This window comes from Nymphalis io, chromosome 3 (genome assembly GCF_905147045.1).
Source record: "Nymphalis io chromosome 3, ilAglIoxx1.1, whole genome shotgun sequence".
NCBI lineage: Eukaryota > Metazoa > Arthropoda > Insecta > Lepidoptera > Nymphalidae > Nymphalis > Nymphalis io.
The window spans coordinates 1,682,013-1,708,619 of NC_065890.1; the positions used below are offsets into that span (position 1 = coordinate 1,682,013).

The following is a 26,607-nucleotide window of genomic DNA, read 5'->3' on the forward strand; positions in this document are numbered from 1 at the left end:
AAACATATAATATGCATTTAAAATAAAAACTAGCTGTCACCGCTTTGTAATTTTATCGTTTTACCGTTTATACGGAGATAATATATAGATTTAATTGATTGTACGTAGTGGTTACTTTGTATGGCTGCAAACCTTAAGGTTTCGAGCTCGGATTAAACTCGGTTACTGGTGGTAGGGCTTTGTGCAAGCTCGTCTGGGTAGGTACCACCCACTCATCAGATATTCTACCGCAAAACAGCAATACTTGATATTGTTGTGTTCCGGTTTGAAGGGTGAGTGAGCCAGTGTAATTACAGGCACAAGGGACATAAAATCTTAGTTCCCAAGGTTGGTGGCGCATTGGATATGTAAGCGATGGTTGACATTTCTTACAATGCTAATGTCTAAGAGCGTTGGTGACCACTTACCATCAGGTGGCCCATATGCTCGTCCGCCTTCCTATTCTATAAAAAAAAAAAAAATAAACAAAAAAAAAGTTATTTCTATCCGTAAAAGAATTCTAAGTATCTGCTCGGAGTTTTGAAGTAGGCAATATCCTTCCGGGCCTCGGAGAGCATCGTTAATACGTTGGTCTTACGTTATCACCCTGGTGGTGGTTTGTGCCGTGCGAGATATAAAAGCAGCGGAAAATTCCTCGTAACTATTTGAGTCTAAAAATAAACCGTTATACAATAAACCAACCTTCCAGCATCGAAGCTAACTGCGAAAACCTATATAACCGAACTTAAAATAAATAACTATTAAACTTATCGATACGAAAATTACTAGCTGTCACAGAAAATTATTTCAGTGGTAAAGAATCGATAACGTGAAACCATAATCCGCATTTCTCGACACTAGTAAAGACTCAATCAGTATCGTTAAGGAAACAATAAAGGTATAGTTAAATATAAAACGGACATTATTGTTATCCATAAACTGCCTAACAAGCAGTAGATGTCAGATAGTCGCGTTTTATTGCAACTACGGCAACTCGACTTTACGTCGATGCGATTTCACGTATATTTCGAATCAATGGACCGTCGACAACGGGATTTGGAATATTATGCATCCATTGTCTATTTAATTACACTGGCGGTTAGCCCTTTAAACCGGAACAAACCAATAAAAATTATTAGACTGTTAAACGTGAGTGATTGTTATCCACCCAGACGGACCTGAACAAAACTCTACCACTGGACACGAATAAGTAAAGCGACACAAACGATAGACCATTTCTGACACAGAGCTGACACTATAGATAGAAATTCAAATTAATTGTCGATAAAAAATATCTATACATTACTAATGGCACTTTCAGCGGCACCTGCTTATTCTAAATTATCTGGGCGTATCGTGCACAGAGGAATATGATCTTTATGCAGTGGTCAATCCGTCGACAATTCCATAAACTAGTCCAACTGCGGCGCGTGTTACTAGATTTATTATTGCGATTCAGTTTATCATTTCACTTTCAAAATCGTGTCGGATACTAGAAATTGTGTGGGAGACGGTCGTAGGGTCTCGAGGCAGATTGGCCGGCTTTCCCTAAGATACTCGTAAATAACTTATAGATTTCAAATAACATAACTGTTGGGATTGTTTATGCCACTGTATTTAGATTTAAGATTGGTCGTAAAATTTTAATAGGCTCGCCCGAAGATTTAATAGTACAATTGTTGGAATAGCGATAATGTGATTGACTCGATATCTATAGAAAGTCAAGTGTTGAATTTATGTAATGCTTAAGTGATATTTTCTCATTGACGTGAGATGAATTCGACTTAAGTTATTTATTTAGGTTCTGATAACTAACTGACATACATACATTATCTGATACTAAACCGCTATTTACCTGGTGCACGTATCAGATCTCACTACAGCAGATCTATTCTGTAAGAACTCACTTGTATGACACTGGCGAAAACTTGGCTTACGTTACGTTATAAGTGTATCCATTTAATGGTTGAATTATTATAGTTGACTAGCACTTTATTCGCGCGCATCATAATTCAGAATTGCTAAATATTAAATTAAATAGCTATTCTCCAAAAATGAAGGATTTTCATACAAACACATACAACACTTTGTACCCTTTGTGGGTACCCCCTTAAAAATACTTTTTTGTGCTGACATACTGCGTTAATGGAACCCATATGCAAATTTTCATGCTAGCCGCATGGTAGGTAATAGTTTGGACTGTGCATCGATATGTCAATCAGTCACTTATTCTTTTATATATATATATAGATGTTGCATATCACTTTCTGTAGTATACAATCGTGTTCTGCTATGATGCATGAGTTTCGCGTCAGTTCTTACTAAATAGCTCTACTGACCAGTTCTGTTTGATTGATTTGGATTCGATCTGAATCAAGCGGCCGTCTACATTTCCCTGTGTGATCATAAAAAATCGTTACCTACATACTCCATTGTTTTTTTTTTTTTTATCAAAAGCAAAGCGAATGTTTTGTTTGATATTTTATTGTACTATTAAACCTCGTCGAATCAAAGGCGTAACAAATATGTATAACTAATTTCAAAATCATCCATCTCGTTTTATGAATCATTCAACAATGATTTATTAAGACAATGTATTATGAAATATTATGAACGTGAGGAAAATTCAAGAACGAGACCAATTCAACACAATAACAGTAATTAAAGAAACAATCATTTGATAATAAATGTACCTTTCCCTTACTTTAGATGACAATTTAAGGGCCGCTATTCAATTAAACCAAATAAATACATCAAAGGCTGATAATACCAAAAAGTAAATAAAAACGTAAAGACCTCATCTTCTTTTGAGCAAAAGTTTTTTGGAGACTATTTAACCACGCTACACCAATTCGGCCCGACGGATATACGTGTGGCAGTTTTACATCCGATTCACACGGGTTATATCACGTTTTCTTCCACAGCTGATCACGAGATCATAAACACAAATTAAGCACATGAATATTCTTACATGTCCGCGATCATGGGTTACGGTTCAAATGTCCTAACCAAAGACATCGCGACTCTAACACCAAGAACTCTCGAAACACATAAATTTTGCTGCAAAAATATCGTAAAGTTATTTGAAAAACAAAAACATACATTTCCTGTAACAGACAAACGTTCATAACGAGCAGAAAGCATTAGTAATAATCGAGTCAACGGATATGGTAAATCAACTTTCGCTGATAGATAGCGGACAGGAGTGCAAACGCGTATGTTATCAGATAGCTATAAAAGGAGTCACTAGTCATTTACGTCAGTTTAAAAGACTACCAGGTTGTCTCTGGTCTTACAAATGAAAGCGTACTAACAATGGTACGGCTTCAACATAATGGTACGCATGAACGGGAACCGTGTAAACTTCGTTCGGCTTTCGTATTGTACGATTGTGTGAAAGCTCACGTGTGAGTACATATCCCTAGTTACGTGAGCGTTGTTTTCAAACTCGCTATTCGTATTTATTGAATGAATATATATCATATTTACGCTTGTAAAGTTGAATAACGTTTTAAATTTGATACGAAATACATTTTTTGCCAATAAATAATCACCAAGTTTGAAGAATAAATCTAATCACTTATGTTATATTAAATTAAATTTCAATGAAAGAGAGATAGCCAAGCGGACCCACAGTGGACCTCGACCAAAGGATGCGAGTTTGTACCCGAGTAAGCAAAGTAAAATATACTTTATTCAAGTAGGCTATTTTAATTTTAACATAAAACTAGCACCGGTTCGGAATGTAGATTCTACCGAGAAAAACCGACAAAAAACTCAGTAGTAACTGAGTCAGTAGTAACTGAGTTTTTATAGAAGCATGTGCTGAATTCGTATTTATAATTCATCTTGTGCTCCGCGGTAAACGACAACATGTTTCGAAAGAAATTCTGACACAAGTCTATCCACCAATCTGTACAGAAGAAGCGTGGTGGAACAAGCTTAAAGCTTTCTTCTTAATAATTTCCTTTTGTCCAGCAGTGGAACGATAAGAAACTCTTAATTTTGTTATTTTATATCCCTAACTTTCCATCGTATCATATTATCCCAAGCGATAAGTAACGTGTTCGTCACAAGATGTAGAGACAACAAAACAACATAAAAATAATAACGTTTAAGGTTATTTCGAAAATTTCCCAATAGATGTCAAAGTAATATTAAAAATAGCAAACATTCTGAAATCACATATATCCCTTCAACTTGCAAAACAATTTACTCAATTTAAATATAAGACACTTGACGGATCAACTTCATCGGCGGTCAACCGAACCGACATTACATCTATGTAAAGAGCTTTCAAGATGTTAATACCGTCCAATATTTATTCATAGTTGACATTTATCGTTGCATTCATATATTTAGGGGCCAATTGGCTGCACAAGGAACTCCATCTATCAAAATTACCATATAATAAGTAACTAACGATCTTAGCGAGTAAGAAAGCTACCATTTCAATAAAATTACACGATATATACCAACATTATTCGGTCGTGCATTTGATTTATTCATGCGACACCATAATAAATAACGACGATTAACATATCGCCATATAGAGTCATAGATTTTACTATCGCATCGAGATTTGTATTTGAAATCGGTAAGTTCACCTTTAGCTCTGACAGTCTTGTACGACAATATATATTACAGGGAAACACATTCGTCAAATCGAATTCCACGCCGTTGATGGCATTGGTTATAAGATTTCACGCAAATACTTCGACAAAAGTTGTGCACACGTTTCTAAATAAAATACGTACAAATATTATTATTATACCCGATACATATGGTACTTATTTATCGAGTTGAGCCAAATTGCCATGGCCAAGTGGTTAGATTTTTTTTTATATAATGACAAGGCGGACCACCCACCAAACCGCACTAGAGCACAGAGAATAAGCTTCATCATCAAATCGTCTCCCTGAAAAAAGAGAGAAGGGCATAGCCCAGCAGAGGGCTATTTACTACTAGGCTGTTGCTTAATTTTATGTCACACAATTTCAAGAACAAAAATTTACCAATTTAACTTACTTATTATGTATACATCGTTCGTGTCATGCAATACGCTGTCAACTGTGGCTCCTAAGATGTTATATATGAAAGAGACCACTTTATGTAGACATATCAATAAATTTATTGTTTCCTATAATTATATACTTATTTTAATATTTCGATGTACGATAGAGCATATCTCTACTCTACACTGACTCACTCACTCTTCAAAGCAATAACACTTATTAATATTTGGCGCTAGTTTAACTGATGAGTGGGTGACAACTATCCAGCCGGAATTTCATAAAGTCCACCAGTTTAATGTTCGTTTGTCAATATTCTATAAAATCTTGTGTTGCGGAAACGAATTACCTGACCAATTATATTGAAATGATTCATTGGTCAGTATAAAATAAGACAGTAATTTATAATATTTCAATCTAAATTATTTTATTCTTTATAATAAATATTTTATCCTTTATATTAAGTTAATATATATTTATAAAGTTATTCGACTTTTGTCTTCATGATAATAAATGTGGCGTATATTCGATAAAGATTATGATGGCCGACGGTCAGGAGACCGAATCGGCCAAGCGGCCATTCCATGCTAAGGCACAAGCCAGGAAGTTCACTCTTATAAACCAATGGGACGTTTCCGGAGGAAGTTGACAGAAGGCATCCGAGGCACAGTAGTGTATACACTGCCAAATCCGAACTCAAGGTTTCTTTGCCATTTAGACTTTCAAAACCGAAAATCCCTTGTAACCTCGTGCCTTGAAGGCTTATAAGCCAGCCTACGAGACAAAATAATAATATACGAAGATTTGAAGTGTCACTTTTACACCAGGTGACTCTGGTGGACTCTGGATCTAATTATTCTATGGACGAACTGCTACTGTGTATTCTCGAAACTAAACATTTCGTCATTTATTAAAACCTTTTTACATAATTCCATTAAGGATTTTTATTAATTACTTAACAACTTTAAAAAAATGCCTTAATTTACCTAAACTAAAAACTAAAAATAATATTTTTAATTATTTTAAAGAAGTCTAGTCTAGTTATATTTCGTCCTTTATAACGGTATTATTTATATATAGTTTCAATATGCGTATATAAACAGATTTAGTTTGCATTGCTTGAACGGTAATAAATTTAAATTACTCAATGAAAAACACGAAAACTTAAAACGGCATAAAATGGACGATGGTATCAAATATCATACGAGAAGCGATTAGTATATTAAGTTTTATTAATTAATTTTACATATAGCGAGAATTTTATACAAGTTTAAATTGAATACAATAAAAAAGCAAACTCAAAATCGGTTTAAAATCGACGCGCATATCATTTATAATAAATATTAAAAAAAACAAGTTAAAACCACAAAGCGACAACACCATTAAGTCCCCACAGGTTACTTATACCAATTAAACAAGCATACAGCAAACGAGCCGGTTGGCGTGGTTGGTGGATGCTTGCCTTTCACGCCGACGGTTGTGGGTTCGATTCCCACCCAGGACAGATATTTGTGTGCATGAACATGTCTGTTTGTCCTGAGTCTGGGTGTAATTATCTATATAAGTATGTATTTACAAAAAGAAAAGTAGTATATGTAGTATATCAGTTGTCTGGTTTCCATAACACAAGCTCTGTACAAGCTTAATTTGGGATCAGATGGCCGTGTGTGAAAAAATGTCCCAGGATATTATTATTATTATTATTATTATTATACATGTATATAAAATACATATTATATGTATCCTATATACATATGGAAACGAAATGGAAATAGTTAAATTAATTCAAAGGCCTAGTTCCGTACGATTTATGTAGCCGGTAAAAGCTATATTATATTCGTTCGATACTCGATCGTGAATTCCGCAACATTTCCAATGGTAGAGTTTGACACCTAAAGCTAAAACAGACAGTGAATGACCGATTGCAACAACCTCGAGCGATACCTTCGCAACAAGAGACAACACTTTCATAATGAGGAAAACTAAAGACTGCCGCTCATGTAGGCATTTTGGAAACCGTTTTTGTAGTTGGTATGTAATTATTACATTTATCACAATTTGAAGTTTTTCTCTTTAAGACTCCACTACACAGCGTCTTATTCGTCTTTCGATGTATGTGTTCATAGCACATACGGATTAATATAACCCAAGTGTTGACAGGATAAATGACGTTATCAGAAATTTAACAGCGGATGCAGCACATAAGGTTCCACAGTTTAAAGATCCACGTAATCCATGTCTACTTCGCTAAAATATTTCGTTTTATTAATATTTACAATCCTACCTATACAAGTACATAATAATTCTATATATGACATGAAAAATTTAAATATTATAATAGCAATATTGGTATCAGATCCATACAAGTTTAAAATAACTTATTAGAACTTTAATTTATTTTAACAGATTCTTTAAATACCAACGAATGCATGTCTCGAAAACAGACTATAATTTTTTTTTTCAAACGTTTTCATAACGAATGCAACAAGGAAAACATGTTCTGGCGATAGCTAGTATATATATATTTTTTATTTTTATTTATTAATATATATATATATATATATATATATATATATATATATATATATATATATATATATTTTATTTATTTTGGACAACCAACAGTAGATACATTAGATAGACAGGTGAACAGTGGTTGAAGCGGTTTTAACAAATGTTCTACTAGTTAGAGGTTATATCATTCGTAAAAGAGACATTATAAATAGTCATTAAATAAATATATCGTTAACAATTACAAGTCCTTAAAAATGCATTAACATCTACCTCATCAAAATTAAGTTCCTTTTTCTACTTAACTTATTTTGAACTAATCATTTATTATAATTACGGAAACTATGTGACGCGCAGCGCGTTTGACATGACACTCACACATGTATAGCAAACAAGAGTCGTGTCAACCCTAACCACATTGATGTATGTGCGCATATTGCTCTATGCCATTTGCTTCTTTCTCAATATATTATAAAACAAATTTGGATAGCAGGAGTTGTACGACTCTGCTAAACATAAAACTATATCGGAGATATCTTTGTCAATAATATAATTTAAAAAAAAAAAAATGATATGTTTACGAACTCGTTACATGAACTAAAACGATTGAAAGTTTGTGGCTGATAAGTCAGTTCAACATTTTATACTTGACACGAGAGGACTTCGAAGAAACAATTAAAACTGTATCAACATAATCAATGTTAACTGAAGTCATCAACTATCTATACTTACAGATATGAAAATGAAACATTCATTTTCATATCTGTCATTGTTTCATAACATATCTTTGTTTTTTTTTTATACATAGATAATATATTTTAATTTGAATCTCAACAGACTAATGTTGCCCCTGTTTAACTTAATTGCGTTTTTCGTTAACTTATAATTATACTTTTATAAATGCACATTTTTGGCATTAACTATTTATTCCTAGGGGTTATGCAGTTTTGTTCCCAGAGGAGATTCATTGTTCTTATTCACTCAGTTCGGTTCCCGGTCGAGTGTCTCTGTGTTGTGCGCACGAACGAGTAGGTTTCCGAATTAGTATAAAGATTTGATAAAAGTCGAGCGCGAGTTTCGACAAACTGAACCATGAACAAAATCGTGGACACCAGCTTGTCGTAAACAAAACATAAGTGCACAGGCACCCTAATAAAACTTACTTACAAACGAGCCCACGCTTCTGTTCCACGGGGCCGAGTCTCCAGGCGTCGTTATGGCACAGTTGATCCATGATAACCTCTGGTGAGACTGAGAACGGTTTAATTGTTGTGTATAACGAAGCAAGCCTTCCGCAGACTAGATACAGGTCGGCTAACTTTCCTAGATACGTGCAATTTCGATTTAATTCGCTTTTCACTTTTACTTAGTACGTGTTTAGGAATTAATCGAATAATCAAACATTGAGACTGTTTAATTCGATTGAATTTATTTTGATTGATACGATTGATATATAGTCATTCGAATAAATATTGTATTTATTGAAATAATATTTCTATTATTGTAAATGAGAAAGTTTATTTGTTTCGTTTTTGTTACGTAGACGCGCTCGAACGACTGGACAGATTCTATTGAAATGACAGATATATAGAAGATGTTGTGTGAAATATGATATGATAGAAATATGATAGTTTATTTTAGTAAACAAAATATATAACTTAGGCATATCAAAGCGAGTCCGTTTTGTGTTCAAGTAGGTATCACTTGTGATAAAAATAATAATCGCTATGATCACATAACTATAGATAAATAGATATCAAAGATATCAAGTAATAGACTAAAAAGGTATCATACTAAAAATCGTTTTGTATTGCTCTGTTTCCGTTTGAGGGGTGAGTGAGCCAGTATTATTACACATACGAGATACAATCTCCATAGTTCCCATGGTTAGCGGTGCTTTGACGATGTAAGGAATAGTTAATCATTATTACAGTTTCAATAGACCTCGTCTGCCTGTGATTAAGTATTCAAAAATACTGTTATTTAAGAAAAAATCATCCTCATGTAAAGTGCATATAATATAAAAATTTTAGTAGTATCTTATAATTGTAATATCAAGAAAAAACTTTTTATGCGCTTGAAATTAATCAAATAAATCTGGAGAGTCAAGATAAATTCATCGATGTCCTCCTAACCGATAACGGCGACTAGCCAAGTGCGCAAGAGATATTGTAATGCACGGACAAGCCCTCGCGCAAAACACGTGCACTCTCCTATAAGATGGCAATCCACTATGACCAAAAAGGTCAAGCTCAGGATCAACTCCTTTCGAGAGAATAAAAATAACTCCTCGATTCTAATCTCCGGGATGCTACTAAAATTTTCTTGGAAAAAATTGGCAGCATTATAAGGCAAGGCATTCGTCTTATACGCAATGAGGAAATAAAATAATTCAGACAAAATTTACGAACATTCATACGACACACATATTATACCTTACTCGAAGTTAGGGATGAACGATATTAATGCAATATCGATATGGAAATCGATATTGATAGGGATAGCTTGAACATCGATATATTATAATTTAGTTTATTAACGATACGTTAAGAAAAAAAAACTCAGTTTAAAAAAATATATATTTCAAATCAATTGTTTTTTGAATATTTCTTCTGAATATTGTGATATATATTTTGAATAACACGACATAAACCGACAGACAAAGGAAATAATATCTTAGATAGCATAACGAAACAATGGCTATTATATCTAAACTTTTTTTTATTTATATTTAATAAATATTTTAAGGGACATTATAGTTTATTATTCAAAGTCGAATGTAAATGCATCGTTTAAGTGAAAAGCTTTTAAACGCAAAACGGTATTACATCTGTCAGGTCTATATATGCTTGACTGATAGAATTAACTTAAATTAGATTAAAATGGTTAATTTTGAAGTAAGAATAATCTTAAATATTAAAGCAGGTGCAATAAAAGCACGCGATTCAAAATACACGCGAATGTCACAACTCATAATTTTGTACGCTCGCGACATTGGCACTGCCGACTCGATAAACAATTTAAATTGTACAAAATTAATTGTAGCGTACAAAGTCCGATTTTTTTTATAGTGTAGGTGTAGGACGAGCATATAGGCCCACCGGATAGTAAGTAGTCAACCAACGCCCATAGACATTGGCATTGTAAGAAATGTTAACCATCGCTAACATCACCAATGCGCCACCAACCTTGGGAACTAAGATGTTATGTCCCTTGTGCCTGTAATTACACTGGCTCACTCACCCTTCAAACCGGAGCACAACAATACTGTACTGCTGTTTTTGATTTTACTAAATATATGATGAGTGTGTGGTACTTACCCAGACGACCTTGCACAAAGCACAACCACCAGTATTTCATATTTCCGTTTATGGAAACATAATATAAAATTGACACATATCCCTTATTCGTCACTTAATAAATAAATCGACCTTGATGATACATTATAAACTTTAATTGCCAGTTACATTGTATTTTACACTATATATGTTATTTGAATAGATCATATAGTATTATTTAGATGCTATTGTCATTTCAAAGTGCTGAAATTAAGGATTTAATTTATATGAAACAAGACTCATTATATAACCAAGATAATTTTAAAAGAAGATCGCTTATATAAATTTGGATTGATTTGTGTTTGGCATTCATCTCGTGCCACTGGAGATATTGAAAAACATAATGAGGACACCCGCATGACTATGTATATCCACGCGCCCGCACTGAAGCAATCTAATGGAACAAATACCAATTCTCTTCAATAAACCAAGATAGCCCAATGATCAGCATTTGTGAATGTCAACCGAAGATCGCGTGTTCAAAACCGAGAAAGCACCACTGACTTTCCATGAAATTTGTTTTTATTCAATTATCAAGAGAAACGTATGATGTGTCAAATGATATTATGCATGGCATGTATCGATCATATCGCATTGAATAAGTGCGTGGTGAAGTTAATTCCATGACCTTCGCCTCAAGAGGATATGAGGTTAGCAATGAATGGATCGATATGAGGTTGAGCCCAGGAGTGGGACATTTACAGATTACTTTACTTTCAAGTTCCTTAAGACATGAAAGAAGAGAATAAATAATGACGATACAAAAGCGCTTATAAGAACCTATTGAAAAAATACTTGATACTTGTCTGTTATTTTATAAATAAAAAGTAATTACAAAAAAAAAAAAAAACGTATGAACGTAGCAAATATTGTATATATTTTGTATAGTATGAAAGTAACCATTAAGTTAAAGTGAAAACAAATAATTGTAATTACCTATATGTAAACATAAGTGTTTTTTTAAAAACGCTCAATGTCAAATTAACTAACGTTGTTCATAATTATCAAAACTTTTTCTTCGAATCTATGGACGGTTTTTAATGATAAAAATATTAAAATTATCGATAACATTTGTAAAAACCCATTTTATGAATGCATGAAGAGCCGAACGGATTAATTTTTACGCGTTCGAAGCATTAAATAACTATTTTATTATTATATAAATCTTTACATATACACGTCTAAAATGAACTTGGTGAGTATTTTATTTAAATATAGATTGTGATTTTTTTTATTTCGAATAAACCATTAAATTTATTCACATAAATACATCGTTTGTGAAACGTAGTAACATATATTAAAATTTATTATTAGTGTTTCATCTGACGGCCATTCTCGTGGCGAACGGCGCGTTTGACAAATGATCACAATGTCATTGCCACCCACAAGAAGCGTAATGAGATAAAAACATTACACAATAGTATTCACAGTTTTACAAATTTAAACACTATTTATAATTCATCATAAAAAACTGGCACAATACATTAGAATCAACGAAGAAGTTGTCTTCATAAAGTCCAATGAAAAGTTTTATTTGAATATTGTTTTTTCCTTTTTTATAATATACGTAGACGGACCGCCAGATGGACTCCTAATGGTATGTGGTCACCATCGCCCATATACATTTTTTTTTATAGAATAAGAAGGCGGACGAGCATATGAGTGAGACGGGCCACCTGATGGTAAGTGGTCACCAAACGCCCTTAGACATTGGCATTGTAAGAAATGTCAACCATAGCTTACATAGCCAATGCGCCACGAACCTTGGGAATAAGATTTTAAATTGACTTAGGAGATTAAATGAGATCGAGGTATAACTATCGTGATTTTAAATGACTATTAATATTACTGAAATGTATATTTTTAAGCCAAAGATATAAACTTACTTAAGTATAAAATCCAAAGGGCATAGGGATTCGTAAGAATATTTTTTTTACCCTAAATTCAGGATCAGGGGATCAGGGCGAACTTATGACGAATGACTTAGACGAAGTTCAATCATCTTTTTTTTTCATACTTCCGCTTGCCTATCCACATTCATACCAAACGGCTAACACTTCACGTGATATAAAATTACCTGCATTTCATGTACGCGCATTTTGAATCTGTGTAAATTTATTTTTGTAAACGGGAAGTAAGATAAACATCGGGGTCTTAAGTTAATGCAAGACGTATTGAATAAACTTCAGCCGTTGTACTGTTGTGTTCAAATTCAACAATACAAATAGCAGTTATCCGTGCCGCTATATTTAGACATGCTTTCGATTTCTATTAGTTAAGTTTTACTTTTAAGGCCACTCACTTTTTGTTGATTCTATTCGTAATTACTTAAATTGTTAACTTTGTAAAAACTACTGAATAATAATTCTAATTATTTTTCAATTAAAATATAATTTAAAATGTAAATACCGTATTTTTTCTGTATTATTATTAGCTTAAATTATATTATTTTTTTAGATAATCTGTCAAATATTTTGGTATCATTATTTTCGCGCCTTTTTGTATAAAATGTCAATCGACAATGTTTATTTAAACTATTGATTGTCATTTTACGTTAGATGATTTTCAAAAATGGCAAATATCGAACAGCTTGCAATTTTAAAGATTTATAGTAGGTACGTTTTACTTTCTCTGTGTTAATCAAGACGTTATGTTTATCGTAAAATATTTGAATATTACGTGGATCTGATGTGTTTTTAATCATGATTTATCATTATTATTTATTAAAGCATAACAAATATAGGATTATTAATATAATAATATATTACACGTCAGTGATGTGCGTCGTAATGAATGGATACCACGCGATTCAGTGTTATCTATCATAACACGCGCGCGACCTTCCTGATCCATAGGAGATGTTAATCTTTGACTACTTTCGTTTAAACGATTTTATTCATCGCATGTATGCCTTAATTCGAACTTTAGATTTAAATAAAAATAATCTAATATTATTGGTTTAGTACAACAATTTTATGAAGTTCTCTTTTTAAGTAAGTTGACAGCGATTTTAATGACTAATTTTATATAATAAAAATATATATAAAATATATAAAAAGAATATTTTAATTCCACAGATGAGAGAGATAGCAGCACTTTTGAATTAATTTGAAGTGCTTTTTAATTAGTTAAGTTTAAAGATTTTACGCTCAAGAATTGGGTACAGAAATAACGCAAATACAATTTTCTTTCCGAGCATCGAATCCGCGACTAAACGTGTTGAAGTCAGGTACCACTTACCATCAGGTATCATTAGTCATAATTGATTTTGTTGCGCATTTAATAAAGTTGCGTAAGCATTTTTTTATTGGTTTTTATTTGTTTGTTCAAATGCTGTTCTGTCTAGTATATCAGTGACTTTATAGTTATTCTGAGTTCTCAATTGTGAAAACAAAATATATTTAAATAGTTCCTTATAAAAACTTTTCAGTCGTCATGTTAAAGGATTAAATTAAATGTTAATATACACTACATACACTATATATAAAATAAAACGAAGCATTTTTGATTAATTTAACATGTATAAATATCCCACTGACGATGAGAGACAGAAGATTTCAGGCCTATTGGAGTTGGAGTATTAGAGTTGGTGGATTTGATGTAATATTAAACGAAAAAAAAAACGAATAGACTAAATATTCCTAAAAGAAATTAAATTAACAAAATTGTAATAAAAAAATAAACACGTAGAATAGCTGTATAGTCAGATACCATTGCCTTCTTAGAACAAAATGAAAAACAAAAATAATTGTCAATTGTAGATGTCTATAATATTATAATACGGTGATACCGAGTCACCAAATACAATAAACACGACCACACAGTGGCGTTTGTGACGTGTGGCGCCATGGCGTAAATAACGGGATATCCGTCACTGACATAGTTTCGAACGATAACGATAGATAACATGCTAATGTAATTATGGTGGTTTTTCAAGATGTAAATGTAATTTCAGTTAATAATAGCTTTAATACAAGCCTATAAATTTAGGAATTAGTTAGACCCAGTATCCGCCAGAGTAGAAATGATAGCAGAGGAGACATGTTACATAAATAACCAATAGGATATTGTTAGTAAATTATTTCTCTGCTTAGTTTCAATGGACTTTATTCCTCTTTTCTGACGGCTTCACCTCAGCTTTATCCTATGACCACCATCACTGTATTGGTGGATAATGGGCTTTATATTTTGAAATATAAATATTAAAAATATTTATATTTTTTAATTATGACTAGAAGAATGTAGAATGTAGAATTTATTTCATTAGTAATAAACTTAAAAAAATACTATTATACATATTATATATTTAATATTAAAAAGTATTGTCAAGTTTTCCGACCACCAACTCTTTTTATAAATACCTATTGTGCATTTTATATATAAACTTTGAAATGTTTAACAAAACCATTTGATGATAAGCTATCCTTTTTTATATGACCCACGGAGGTTAAAGATCTGATGTTTTATGTTTTTTAATATACACAATGTATTATCTATCATATTATAAGTTCTAAGTTTCTTTATTTGAATTTATTTATTACTTATCAAATTTCGACATTGCATTAAAATCATATTATTGTATGTGCAAACTATTAGCCTTTGTTTCATTAGCATTATAATATAACTTTCTTTTGGTACAAACCAATTTATTAACAACATACAAAACAAAGATTACTATAATTAGTATCTGTAATCAGATGGTAAAAGAGATTGAAACAATGTTGCAATAATAATAACATATTGTGCACATGTTCATTGCCCGTTCTACATGTCTAGATAATTAAAAGAACTATAGTCAAATTGCCTTTCTTAATCTAACTTTCACTGTCTACTCACCCATCAGTAGTCACTGAGTTCACAGACAGAGCCTCGGGGAATGTCATCTGGTGATGGGGTTCCACTGTTTGTTTTTCCTCTGGTATTTCTTGGATATCCTTAGGGATATCAGGAGGTTCAATTGGCTCTGCCTCTCCCATGTTTGAAGATTTCTGAGAAACATTGCGGAGGCCAGAGAGGTCGTGGTTAGTATTACCATCCTCAGTCTGAAGCGCTTCCGATACCACCAAAATGAAAAGAGCACAACTGGAATAGAAACAATACTATTATTAGCAAAAAACTACAGCTGCTGAAAGAAGAGAAGAGAGGAGATAAAGTGTTACTTTAATTACCTGGAAAGCACTGAGATAGTCAGTAAAGACGTGTAAATTATGTACAGCCCACCCTTCATCGTAATATTAGTGAAAAATCTACAGTCCAGTTCATTTTGTGCGTAAAATTAAAACATATTCACAGCGTTTGTAAACGAGTATTAAAAATTCACAGATAACTAAAACCACACTTATTACGTACACAAGAAGTTCATATTTATCAATTTATTTATAATGTGAAATAAACAGCTGTAAACTCGAGATATTAAAAATTTGCGACAAGAAAAGAACCCACGAACATTTTCATTGAATCTATTAAATTTGACAGTTACGAAATTCCAAGTATTTTACGGTTGAATGATCAATGTCTCGCATTCAGTCATTGGGTAAAATCATCAAAAATAATCGATTATTTTGGTTTCACCAATCAAAATAAAACATTTAACACAAAAACTTTTTTATCATTGGCTATTTTTCAAATGATGGAAAACGTTTCGTTTTACGCAGGTGTTATTTAAAATATTTTCGAACGAATTTAGTGAACGCATATTTTAATCTTAAAAACACAAATAATGACGTTACATGCTGCTCTATTAATAATAGATACATTTATAGGTCTATATGTCATAGAAAGCAAAGAATATATCATGTAATAATATAAGTAAATGCCTAAAACTCACGGTTAAACCAAAAAATATTTTGTACAACCCTTAGTTCTATTTAGTACCGGTAGAGGTAGTTCTTTTTCTTATCTGTATTTTTAACAGTAACTGCCAAAGCTAAAATCTTGTTGCCGCATCGACATCAACAGTCATTTTGAGATTTACATTCTGATTAAGATTAAATATTTAAAAATGGAGGCACTATATGCAATTCCATTTACTGTTCTTGAGATACCAAACATCAAAATTAAAAAACCATCATGGTTGCAGCCTCCTTCAGCAATGACAACGTTTTCTTTAGTATTATTCTCATATTTCTTAGTGACTGGAGGTTAGTATATTCTTATAGTCAGTTATCTGAATTTATAAGTGGATTCCAATAAGTAATCAAATGTTTTTGCTATAGGTATCATATACGATGTGATTGTTGAGCCACCAAGTGTTGGGTCTACAACCGATGAACACGGCCACAGCAGGCCGGTCGCCTTTATGCCAAATAGAGTAAACGGCCAGTACATCATGGAAGGACTTGCTTCTAGCTTCCTATTCTCATTAGGAGGACTTGGTTTCATCATCCTTGATCGTACACACAATCCTACCACACCTAAATTAAATAGAATTTTGTTAATATCTGTCGCATTTTTGTGTATACTTGTATCATTCTTTACAACCTGGATATTCATGAGAATGAAGCTACCAGGCTACTTGCAAAACTAATCTTAAATTTTTCTGTTTATGACTAAGTTTAAAATATATTTTTACACTGATCAAAAGTTTTATTTAATGCATATATAATATATTTGGTAAGTAATATAATATTACTAATGTTAAGTTTTTTAAAAATATGTCGTAAAATACAATAAAATCGAAATTATATCCTACAAGCTATTTTTATTTTTTTCAAATTTTATTAAGCTGAAAGTTAATTTCATTGCAATAAAATCTATAACTTAAAAAAAACCATTATGACTAAGAATACTCATAGGTTCATACATCGCAGTCAATGTGAACATCATCACAATATCTGATTAATTATTTGTTGATCAAGCTCAAATCACCCTTAATTATTAAAATAAATCTGAATATCAGTTGAATTATTTGTTTATGTGTAAAATAAAGCTAATAAACGAAAGAATGTTAATTCAAAAATTAAAGAAATAAAATGATCAAGATGTTTTAAAAATTTATTGATTACATAAACACTAGATAAATTAAAAATCTTATTAAATATTTGGCAGTTTTGATCAAGTACGAGTTAATAAATTATTATAAATACATCACAACACAAATATTGAGAAGATCATAAACATTTATATATTTATCTAAAAAGAATAATTTAACTAAGGAAGACATTAACATGAGAACATTAATTTCTTTAAATATTTTTAATAAAGTTATTACAATTTTCGAAAGTGTGAGATACATTGTTGATTATTGTTATATATGTTACTACTAAACATTAAATATAAGTTGAGTGGAGTTTCTTCACAGTCTTATCCTGAAGGAGCTGAAAAAAAAAACCATCAGTTCATTGTTTGGACACAAGCCATAACATATAATAACTCCATAGCAAATGATTAAAAGATTTTGTATTACAAAAGGCACATTTATGTGTAGAAGAAAAAAAAATAACCCATTTGGAGATAATTATTGAAATGTTTAGGGAGTAGGATGAATATCTTTCATAAGCCTACAGCAACTAAGGTACCAGATCTGCCCTTATATATACTTCTTTGTAAACACACAAAATGTACATCAAACCTTACAATTATAATTATATTTTGGAATTCTAAAAATGTACTGTTTCAATTTTAAATGTGAGTAAATGCATAAGATATTTTAAATTAAGTAATTCCATCTTCAAAATAGCCTTTCCTATTCCCCTTGACTCCGCCAAGTTCAATGTTTTGCTCTCAAATCATATATTATTGTTGATGTGCTTATATGTACATCATAAATTACCTATGTCAAATTTCAATACCATTGGTTTATCGGTTTAGTCATGATGAAGTAACAATATTAGTATAAAAACAAAAAAAAATAAAGTGATGAGTTTAATTATTGTACTATACTTACTGGCAAAAATCTGAGCTTTTATCAATGATATGTTCAAACTCCGCAAATGATAATGCACCATCATCGTCTAGATCCGCTTCTTCTAAAACATTTTGCACTAACTGTTGTATCTCGGAATCACTGAGCTTCAGCTCTGGACCACACAAGCGTTCTATTACTTCCCTAAGGTCGGAAACACCTATCATATCATCACCATCAAAGTCTGAAAGATAAATTACATTACTTGTAAAACTGTATGGATATCACATTCCAGCTTTGGCTGAAAGGTCAGTCTTAATAAATAATACAGATTGCATTATATAAATGTTTATTTACTGATTTTTTATTTCAGTAAAAATAATATATATTGTTCAAGTAAAGTGTTAATGAGCCAAGATGGCCCAGTTGTAAGAACGCGTGAATCATAACCGATGATTGTGGGTTCAAACCCAGGCAAGCACCACTGAGTTTTCATGTGCTTAATTTGTGATAATATAATTCATCTCGTGTTTACAGTGAAGGGAAACATCGTGAAGAAACCTGCATGTATCTAATTTCACTGAAATTCTGCCACATGTGTATTCCTACAATCCGCATTGGAGAAGTGTGGTGGAATAATCTCCAAACCTTCTCCTCAAAAAAAAAAAGGACAGGCGGCCTTTAACCCAGCAGTAGGACATTTACAGACTGTTATGAAGTAAAGTAAGTAAACACAAATTATATTATTCAAATAATATATTATGCTATTTCATGGAACTATATTATATTATATATTATACTAACCGAATATTCTAAAGGCATGTTCAGCTTTGACAGCCTTTGGTGCATTATCGCTAAAAACAGACATCATGTCAAGAAAGTCTTCAAATGTACAATCTCCATCATTGCTTGAGCTGAAAACCTTACAGATCCTATCTCTAAATGGATTTACTCTCAACTCAGGATACTGTAAGATTTTCGCCATTGGCAGCTTAGCATTCTTGTTATGCCCTACTTTTTCTGGGGCCAAGGCTTTGAACTTCTGATGGGCGCTAAAAATAAATATATTTGATAAAGAATTTTAGATATACTGCAGCTCAATATTTAAAATAAAGTAATACCTTAAAAACATTTTAATTGTAATTTGATAATTACTTACTAAAGCACTTCTTTCTTGGTGAAATATGTCAGATCCTGAAAAAAAAATTCCAGAAAATTATGTCATTTTTTATACCAAATAAATGGTAATTAGCCTAAGAGTAATCAATTGTTTTACTTACTTCATAATCCTGCAATTCTTCCTCCGTGAATTGACTTTTCCCTTGACCCATATCCAACAAGCGTAGTTTTTTATACTTATTTTTTACAATTACAAACTTATAATAATATTATGATTTATGGTTCTAGACATAAATAACACACCTTAGTAGGTAATCAGTAGACTCTCGTTTGTTGATATGATATGGCACTACGAAATGTCAAATATTGTCCGTCATTGTCAAATTTATGCTCCATTCTAAGATTCCTTGATTTTGATACACGCCAGAAAAGAGAGAAAAAAAAAGATTCCTTTTGATTTTTCATTCGACTATTATCAAATCATATCATTTGATAATATGCTATAATATGCTTCTGTCAACTTTTGTTAACCGTATAAAAAATAAGTTTTGTAAATTAATTTTGTAGCTATGTCAATGAAAGCTTAAAGAGCTATGTTTAATTGTTTACCCAAGTGATTTCAGAATTTCGTTTCCAAATAAACTTTATTGTTTGCATCTATAATCAAAATAACAGCATCGTAAGTTGTTCTATTTTTAATTTCATAAAAAAATAATAGATATTTACTTTTCTACATTAATGGAAAATTGGTCAATATCTGAAAAAAATATATAAAGATCAATGTCGGGAGATATCTATGTATTCAAAGGCAATTTTAATTGGCATTTTATGTACAAGATTATTTAATAATAATAATGTGACGTACTATTTTGTGTTCTTGAAGCAAATATTGATCCTCTTTTGTACGGGCCACCGGGTATTAATTCACATAGAGCTGGATATTTATCTTGGCACGCTGTAGTCTTCCACATTCTGTTCCGCGTAAGCAAAACGCAAGTAATGTTAGACTTTCTCTTAGGATGACCAGGGGCCCAGGCGCGATACGTAATACAATCTAAAGCATCACCTGGAGTAATCTTCAAATTAATTTACAAATTTTTCAATTATAATAATAATTATAGATAAAGGAATAATCAGTATTCGGCTAAAATCTTTGCTCGTATAAATTTTAAGTTTTGCTTAAGATTAAAAAATAATACGAGCAAAACTACAATAAATCAATATTAATTCGTAATATGAAATGTGGTCTTTGTCAACTTCTTTTTATAGCCCTTAATCCCCTGACCAACTTGTTCACGGTGGTCATTCAGAAAGAAAGAAATAGCACTTGCGCAGAAGATATTATAGTGCACATGTGTGTGCACACATAAGTGCACCCCTTCTCCCACATACTCCAATGGGACGGCAATCCCACACGAATACATAGGACTTAACGAGCTTGCTCAGTTATGGGAGAGTTAGCAATTAGCAAGATATTATTAGTAGCAGCCCTAAGTTTTAAAGTATACTATCAAACTTAGGGCTGCTACTAAGAATTTCTTGACGGAAAAACTCGATGCCTTTTTACTGGATCGATCAATGGATTGAATTCAATATATAAGGATCGACAGACTTATTACATTTTACATTAATAACATTGCACGTGTATCCCATGTGTTTTATTTATTTTGTTAAATAACTTATAATAAATTATTTTTATTGATTATTCTTACCATTCGTATTGTAAAATATTCTATCGGTATCTCTTTTCATTCCAATGTAAGCGGAATCGACACTGGCCGTAGCAAGTACTTGTGCAAGTAACTCAGTTCTCTGTTCGCTGGTCACGTCAGCTAGCACCGCACTGATATTCCGACACTGCGCCTGTGCTTGGGTGTAATTTAATACATTGGGCAAAAGCAGGAACATTCCTGTTGCCGGCACGCAGGTAGATATCACATTAGCTAGAAAGTATAATTTTCATCAATTATTAACGTAAAATGTAAATATATATTTATATATTACTTACGTAAGGGTTTTGCATAAATGCTGTAATAGTCATATCTTGTGTCATTGCTCAACGATAATCCACCGACCACCTCTGCACATTTCAGTACTTCACAAGAATATTCCAGAGGTTCACTGCTGTTGAAGTATTCTTGAGGGCTAAAGTTAAAAGCTAGACCTCTCTTCTCGATGCCGAGTCGTTTACAGCTTTTAAGAGAAGTGAAGTTTGCCTTGGCCGCAATACCGAGCTTCGACCGGTGACACTTCTCGATCAAATGATATTTTGGAACGGCAGATGGTGATTTATTGGAACATTCCCTGATTGCGAATGCTTTGATAAAAATGGATGCAACGATTACGACAGTGTAGAACATGGCAACTTACACAGCGTACTTTAGTTAATTTAATTAGTTTTATTTTTTTATCCTCCGGTGATAGTGAAAAATATTATATTAGATGAAAACAATTACTAGGTATATTTTTAGCATAGTTACTATTCTTGATAAAATAAATTGTTATTTAATGAAAACACCAAATATAGAACTACACTAATAGGTAGCTGAGGTAGAATGTCTGAGTTGGTGGTTACTCTAATAGTCCTATGGGACAGCAATCTGACCGGAGAGAGATCATGCACAACACCAACTATTAGGAGATATCCGACTTACAGGAGCTTAACACTGCTAACTAAGCTGCGGCTTCCACTGAGAATTTGTGGATAGGAAAATCCTCTAACTCGTTTTGGTTATAAGTGCGTTGCTGGAAATAGAATTTCAGCTTCACTCTGTAGGCAATTCTAATAATGTCGCAGTTGTTATATTTATTTATACTTAACGATGATTAGTACAATTATTTTTGAAATTTAGCTTGTTAAGTTGTCAACTACGTTATTATCAGTAATAATAGAATTATAGCATTAATTTCAAGAGCACTGATGTCACAATTTTTTTGTTAAATGTACCTACTAACAATATCATTTCTAAAAATATATAGCCTATAATTTAGACGTAAGTAAATAAAATAAAGTCTCTGTATTCAATTATGTTCTCATAAATTATCTCAAAAAGAGGAATTAACGAAACTTGTGCCCCCTCGTTGTCGAATTGTAAAGGGTAATTAAATGCTACCTTTTTTTAATAATCAAAATTCATTGACTGGAACAAAATGTAGTTAGAAAATGTTTTCGAAAACCGTCATAAATCTAGACGGTAATTTTCAAACAATTGTCATTTATTTGGAAATGTCACTTTATTCCCGAAACTTTATGAAAATAATTATTACATAATTATACAATTTAGTAAGTATTTATTTATAAAAAAATGGGATGTTTTTACTCCAGACGCATAGACGAGGTGAGTTTATTTTTTTATTAATTGATAATTTTAATGTTTTCAAATCCTACTAATTTTAAACTTTAAACGCTATAAAACTCAACCAAACTAAACGACCTAGTGAATAACTCGAAGAAAATTTTTCATTACAGTAGAGTATATTTGTTTGACAGGAAGATGTTATATACGATATGACACCGATACGGCATCTACCAGTGATCTTTGTAAACGGGGTGCCTGGTGCCGGCAACCAGACTGTCGCACAAACTATTTCCAACATAACTGGTTACACGATGATAAGGCCAGGTGAATTGCTGAGAACGGAAGCAGAAAAAGACACTGCTAGGGGACGCTTAATTGCGGATAAGTTACAGGCTCAAGAAGATATTCCTGAGGTGAGAAACTAATAAAAAAAACTTAAGTAAAGATACCATTCCGTAATTATGAAATTAAAAGATAAATTAAAAAAACGCCATTAAAAATGTTCCTATGAGGCAAGTTTGTAGTGTCATAGTTTTTATCAACGTACTATTTAGGTAGGTAACCTGGTTCAATGAGGCATGTTATCGATTTTTATCTGTAGTCATGGAAAAAATAATATATATATATATATGGTTTAAATGTAATTTCATGTAATATTTTATTTACTTTTGAAACTGAACACTTAATAGTGTCGCATATTTACATTATATCTACAATTATCACTTTCGAAGTCTGTCTTAGTAGGTACCACCCACTCATCATATATTCTACCGCCAAGCAGTAGCCTGAGCCAGTTTAACTACAGGCATAAGATACTTAGCATCTTAGTTCCCAAGGTCGGTGGCGCGTTGGCGTTGTAAGGACCACCAGTATGCCTACCTAATACAATAAAAAAAACATTACTACTATAATTTATTGTTATGAAATATATTGATATTGTGTTGCTGCCTCACGCTAGATACTTCGCTAGGAATAGCTTGATACTTGTCATGAGTGAATTTGTTTAGTAAACCTTACCACAAGCAATAATACTGATAATATCATACAAAAATTTGTTATATAATTAGATATGTAGTTTATACTGATATATTGAATTAGACTACGTTTATTACTACTTGTGGTTGAGTTTTGTGCGCGCTTGTCTGGGTTGCAAGAAACTTATTGGTTACTCTACCGCTAAACAGCAATACTAGCTAGGAAACCCGTGTAATTTCAGTCATAAGAGACATAACATCTTGTTTTCTATGGATACCGACGCAATGGCGTTGTAAGAATAGTAAATATTTGTTACATTACCGTATTAATGGATATCGGCAATGGTGAACCAGGTGGGAATCAGGTGGTCCATTTGTCTGTGCTTTACAATTATGAAATAAAATGCTATTTGAAAAACGCTATTATTTGTTACATGTCAAATTAATATCCAACACAAGCTCTTATCGTCATTAATGTTTTTTTATCAATCAAGGTTTTGTAGAAAATATTTTTTTAGCAAATAACGGTTGACATGATCAAAGAAACGATGTTAATGAATCAAGACGCGAAAGGTTTCATATTAGTGGGATTCCCCAAGAACCACAGAATGTCGAATATATTCAATCGGCAAGTAAAGTGGCCAGAGAAGGTCGTTGCACTGGAGGTTGACAACGAGGTATTACACTTTTAAAACTATTATGACGTTTTATCTGCAACCAGCTTAAAAAGGTAATTTTAATTTTTATCCTCAAATTGTTGGATTTTTTTTTGTGTAAAGAGTGTTATATCGTGTCTAATGACATCACTGTTTTGGTAATCTTATTTCGTTGCAATTTACAATTAAATCGGTTGAGCCTGTGAATTTTATTATAGCAATGTTGTTGTCTTACATTTTTGATAATAAATATTAGGTAGGATAATCATTTCGTTTAAACTTACCTTAGTTATAAAAGTAAGTAAATAAAAAAATACACTTACATAATCATTTATCGTAAACATAAAACAAAGTAAAGTTATCAGGACGTTAATTTAACCAAGATTGCTCCCATGTATATTCAACCGTTTATGTAGAATGATTATGTATTTATTTAGGAGATTAACATATTATTCCTTTTGATCTCTCACTGGATAAATACATCTGATATAATAACATCGATTTAAAAATAAATGTGTCTAGTAATAGCTTCCTGTAAAAAAAACCTTTTTTAATGTTCTTAAGTGGTTATGTATGATTTGTAATCTTAATATTATTTAGGTATTGTCGTTAATGATAATGTAACGTAACGATAATGTTCACACTGTAACGCAGAAGTGACCGTTTATTTAATATAACACTTCTTTACCAGGTGGCAGCGACGAGATTACAAAACAAATTGTCAGAGCTCGGTCGACCCGAGGTTGAGATCAACGCAGCGAGACAGATCGTAAGGGAGGCTGCGAACAAAGTAAAAAATGTCCATAAGCGGTTTGGTGGACACGTTGTTACGGTATATATCCTTAATCCGTAATAAAACTCGCAAACTCTGACGATTTACGTACGGAAAATAAATGCTTTTTTTTGTATTTCTTATATATAATATAATATGGTTCATTGACCTATTGTATTTGATGATTTGGAGTTACAAATTGCCTTCAGTTTTACTCACGACTTCTTTAGACAAATCCTATAATGACTTAAAGCAAGGTATGAGTTCGTATTTTTCCGTAATATATTGTTTTTAAAAACAATATTAATTATAATTCAATAAATATGTCAAATGTGGACTGCTATTTTACAATGTTTTATTGTATGTATAGGCGACAACTTCATAAAATGAAAGGATATTTTTGAGGTATAATACTTAGCTTAAAATGGTTGTTTCCAAAGTTTCAGCCATAAGCATTTCTTTTCATTCAGGTAACGTTCTTATAACAAGCATTCTTCACAGTTGGATAGCAGCGGAAACCCCAAAATCCTGGCTTCCACCTTAAAGGAGATATTATCTGATACAATTGAAAAGTGTAAAAAACAAGAATCAAAACTACCGAGTGCTGCGTCAGCTCCTACAGTTGTCTCCAAGTCCCCAATACCCATAGCACCAATAGCCAATGTACCAATTCTTCAATCTGAAATCACAGATGAAGCGACATGATTTTTTAGTATAATGTTAATTGTGATGTATTTTAAATTTTGTTATAATAAATATTACTTTTTTGTAGTTTTAGTTTTACTAAGGGGATCTGTAGGTATGTTAGCTAATTATAAAAATGTAACCATTAAAATATGATTATACTATATAAATAGTTAAAATGCCCCCAAGAATGCTTATATAAAAACGTTAACTTTCTTATATTGAAAATAACGTAAGTTTTAAAAGGAAAAGAAAGTGCTAAAGATTTTTTGTCAAAAAAAAAAATTGATAGCAGCTGAATTTACAAACTCCTTTGTCCGATAATTATGACGAAGGGATATACGTACTGGCCGTAAAGAATTCCTTTTTTTTCCAAATTTCAAATAATCAAAAAATGGCTTACTGTGACAAGTGACATAC

General features: G+C 32.0%; 5 protein-coding genes across 6 annotated transcripts in view; 2 read left to right on the forward strand and 3 right to left on the reverse strand.

Moving 5' to 3' along the window:
- LOC126781287 (uncharacterized) overlaps positions 1-16,287 on the reverse strand; it is a 68,970-nt gene extending 52,683 nt beyond the window's left edge. The window contains exons 1-2 of the mRNA XM_050506190.1: positions 16,009-16,287; positions 15,677-15,922 (exon numbers count right to left, since the gene is read on the reverse strand). Of these exons, the coding sequence (XP_050362147.1) occupies positions 15,677-15,922; positions 16,009-16,067 (305 nt within the window). The 5' untranslated portion in view covers positions 16,068-16,287. The remainder of the gene's footprint in view (positions 1-15,676; positions 15,923-16,008) is intronic.
- A 449-nt stretch (positions 16,288-16,736) lies between these two features.
- On the forward strand, positions 16,737-17,533 carry LOC126781336 (oligosaccharyltransferase complex subunit ostc-A). Its single transcript, XM_050506276.1, has 2 exons — positions 16,737-16,980; positions 17,056-17,533. The coding sequence occupies exons 1-2, from the start codon at positions 16,842-16,844 to the stop codon at positions 17,364-17,366; spliced, it is 450 nt and encodes a 149-aa protein (XP_050362233.1). The 5' UTR covers positions 16,737-16,841; the 3' UTR covers positions 17,367-17,533.
- A 314-nt stretch (positions 17,534-17,847) lies between these two features.
- Positions 17,848-20,129, reverse strand: LOC126781335 (calcium and integrin-binding protein 1-like). Its single transcript, XM_050506275.1, has 5 exons — positions 19,964-20,129; positions 19,843-19,877; positions 19,488-19,735; positions 18,726-18,927; positions 17,848-18,156 (listed from the first exon to the last, which is right to left on the reverse strand). Exons 1-5 carry the CDS (start codon positions 20,012-20,014, stop codon positions 18,135-18,137), a joined length of 558 nt encoding a protein of 185 aa, XP_050362232.1. The 5' UTR covers positions 20,015-20,129; the 3' UTR covers positions 17,848-18,134.
- LOC126781091 (uncharacterized) lies at positions 20,079-22,162 on the reverse strand. Its single transcript, XM_050505912.1, has 4 exons — positions 21,811-22,162; positions 21,515-21,745; positions 20,668-20,868; positions 20,079-20,086 (listed from the first exon to the last, which is right to left on the reverse strand). Exons 1-4 carry the CDS (start codon positions 22,160-22,162, stop codon positions 20,079-20,081), a joined length of 792 nt encoding a protein of 263 aa, XP_050361869.1.
- Positions 22,163-22,994: 832 nt separating this feature from the next.
- LOC126781330 (adenylate kinase isoenzyme 5-like) lies at positions 22,995-26,274 on the forward strand. 2 transcript variants are annotated; one of them, XM_050506268.1, is made up of 5 exons: positions 22,995-23,140; positions 23,293-23,514; positions 24,594-24,752; positions 25,423-25,563; positions 26,005-26,274. In XM_050506268.1, the coding sequence occupies exons 1-5, from the start codon at positions 23,108-23,110 to the stop codon at positions 26,206-26,208; spliced, it is 759 nt and encodes a 252-aa protein (XP_050362225.1). In that variant the 5' UTR covers positions 22,995-23,107; the 3' UTR covers positions 26,209-26,274. The 2 variants fall into 2 exon arrangements, with proteins under 2 accessions (XP_050362225.1, XP_050362226.1); XM_050506269.1 differs by having other exon boundaries at positions 23,028-23,140; positions 23,272-23,514.
- Positions 26,275-26,607: the final 333 nt, after the last annotated feature.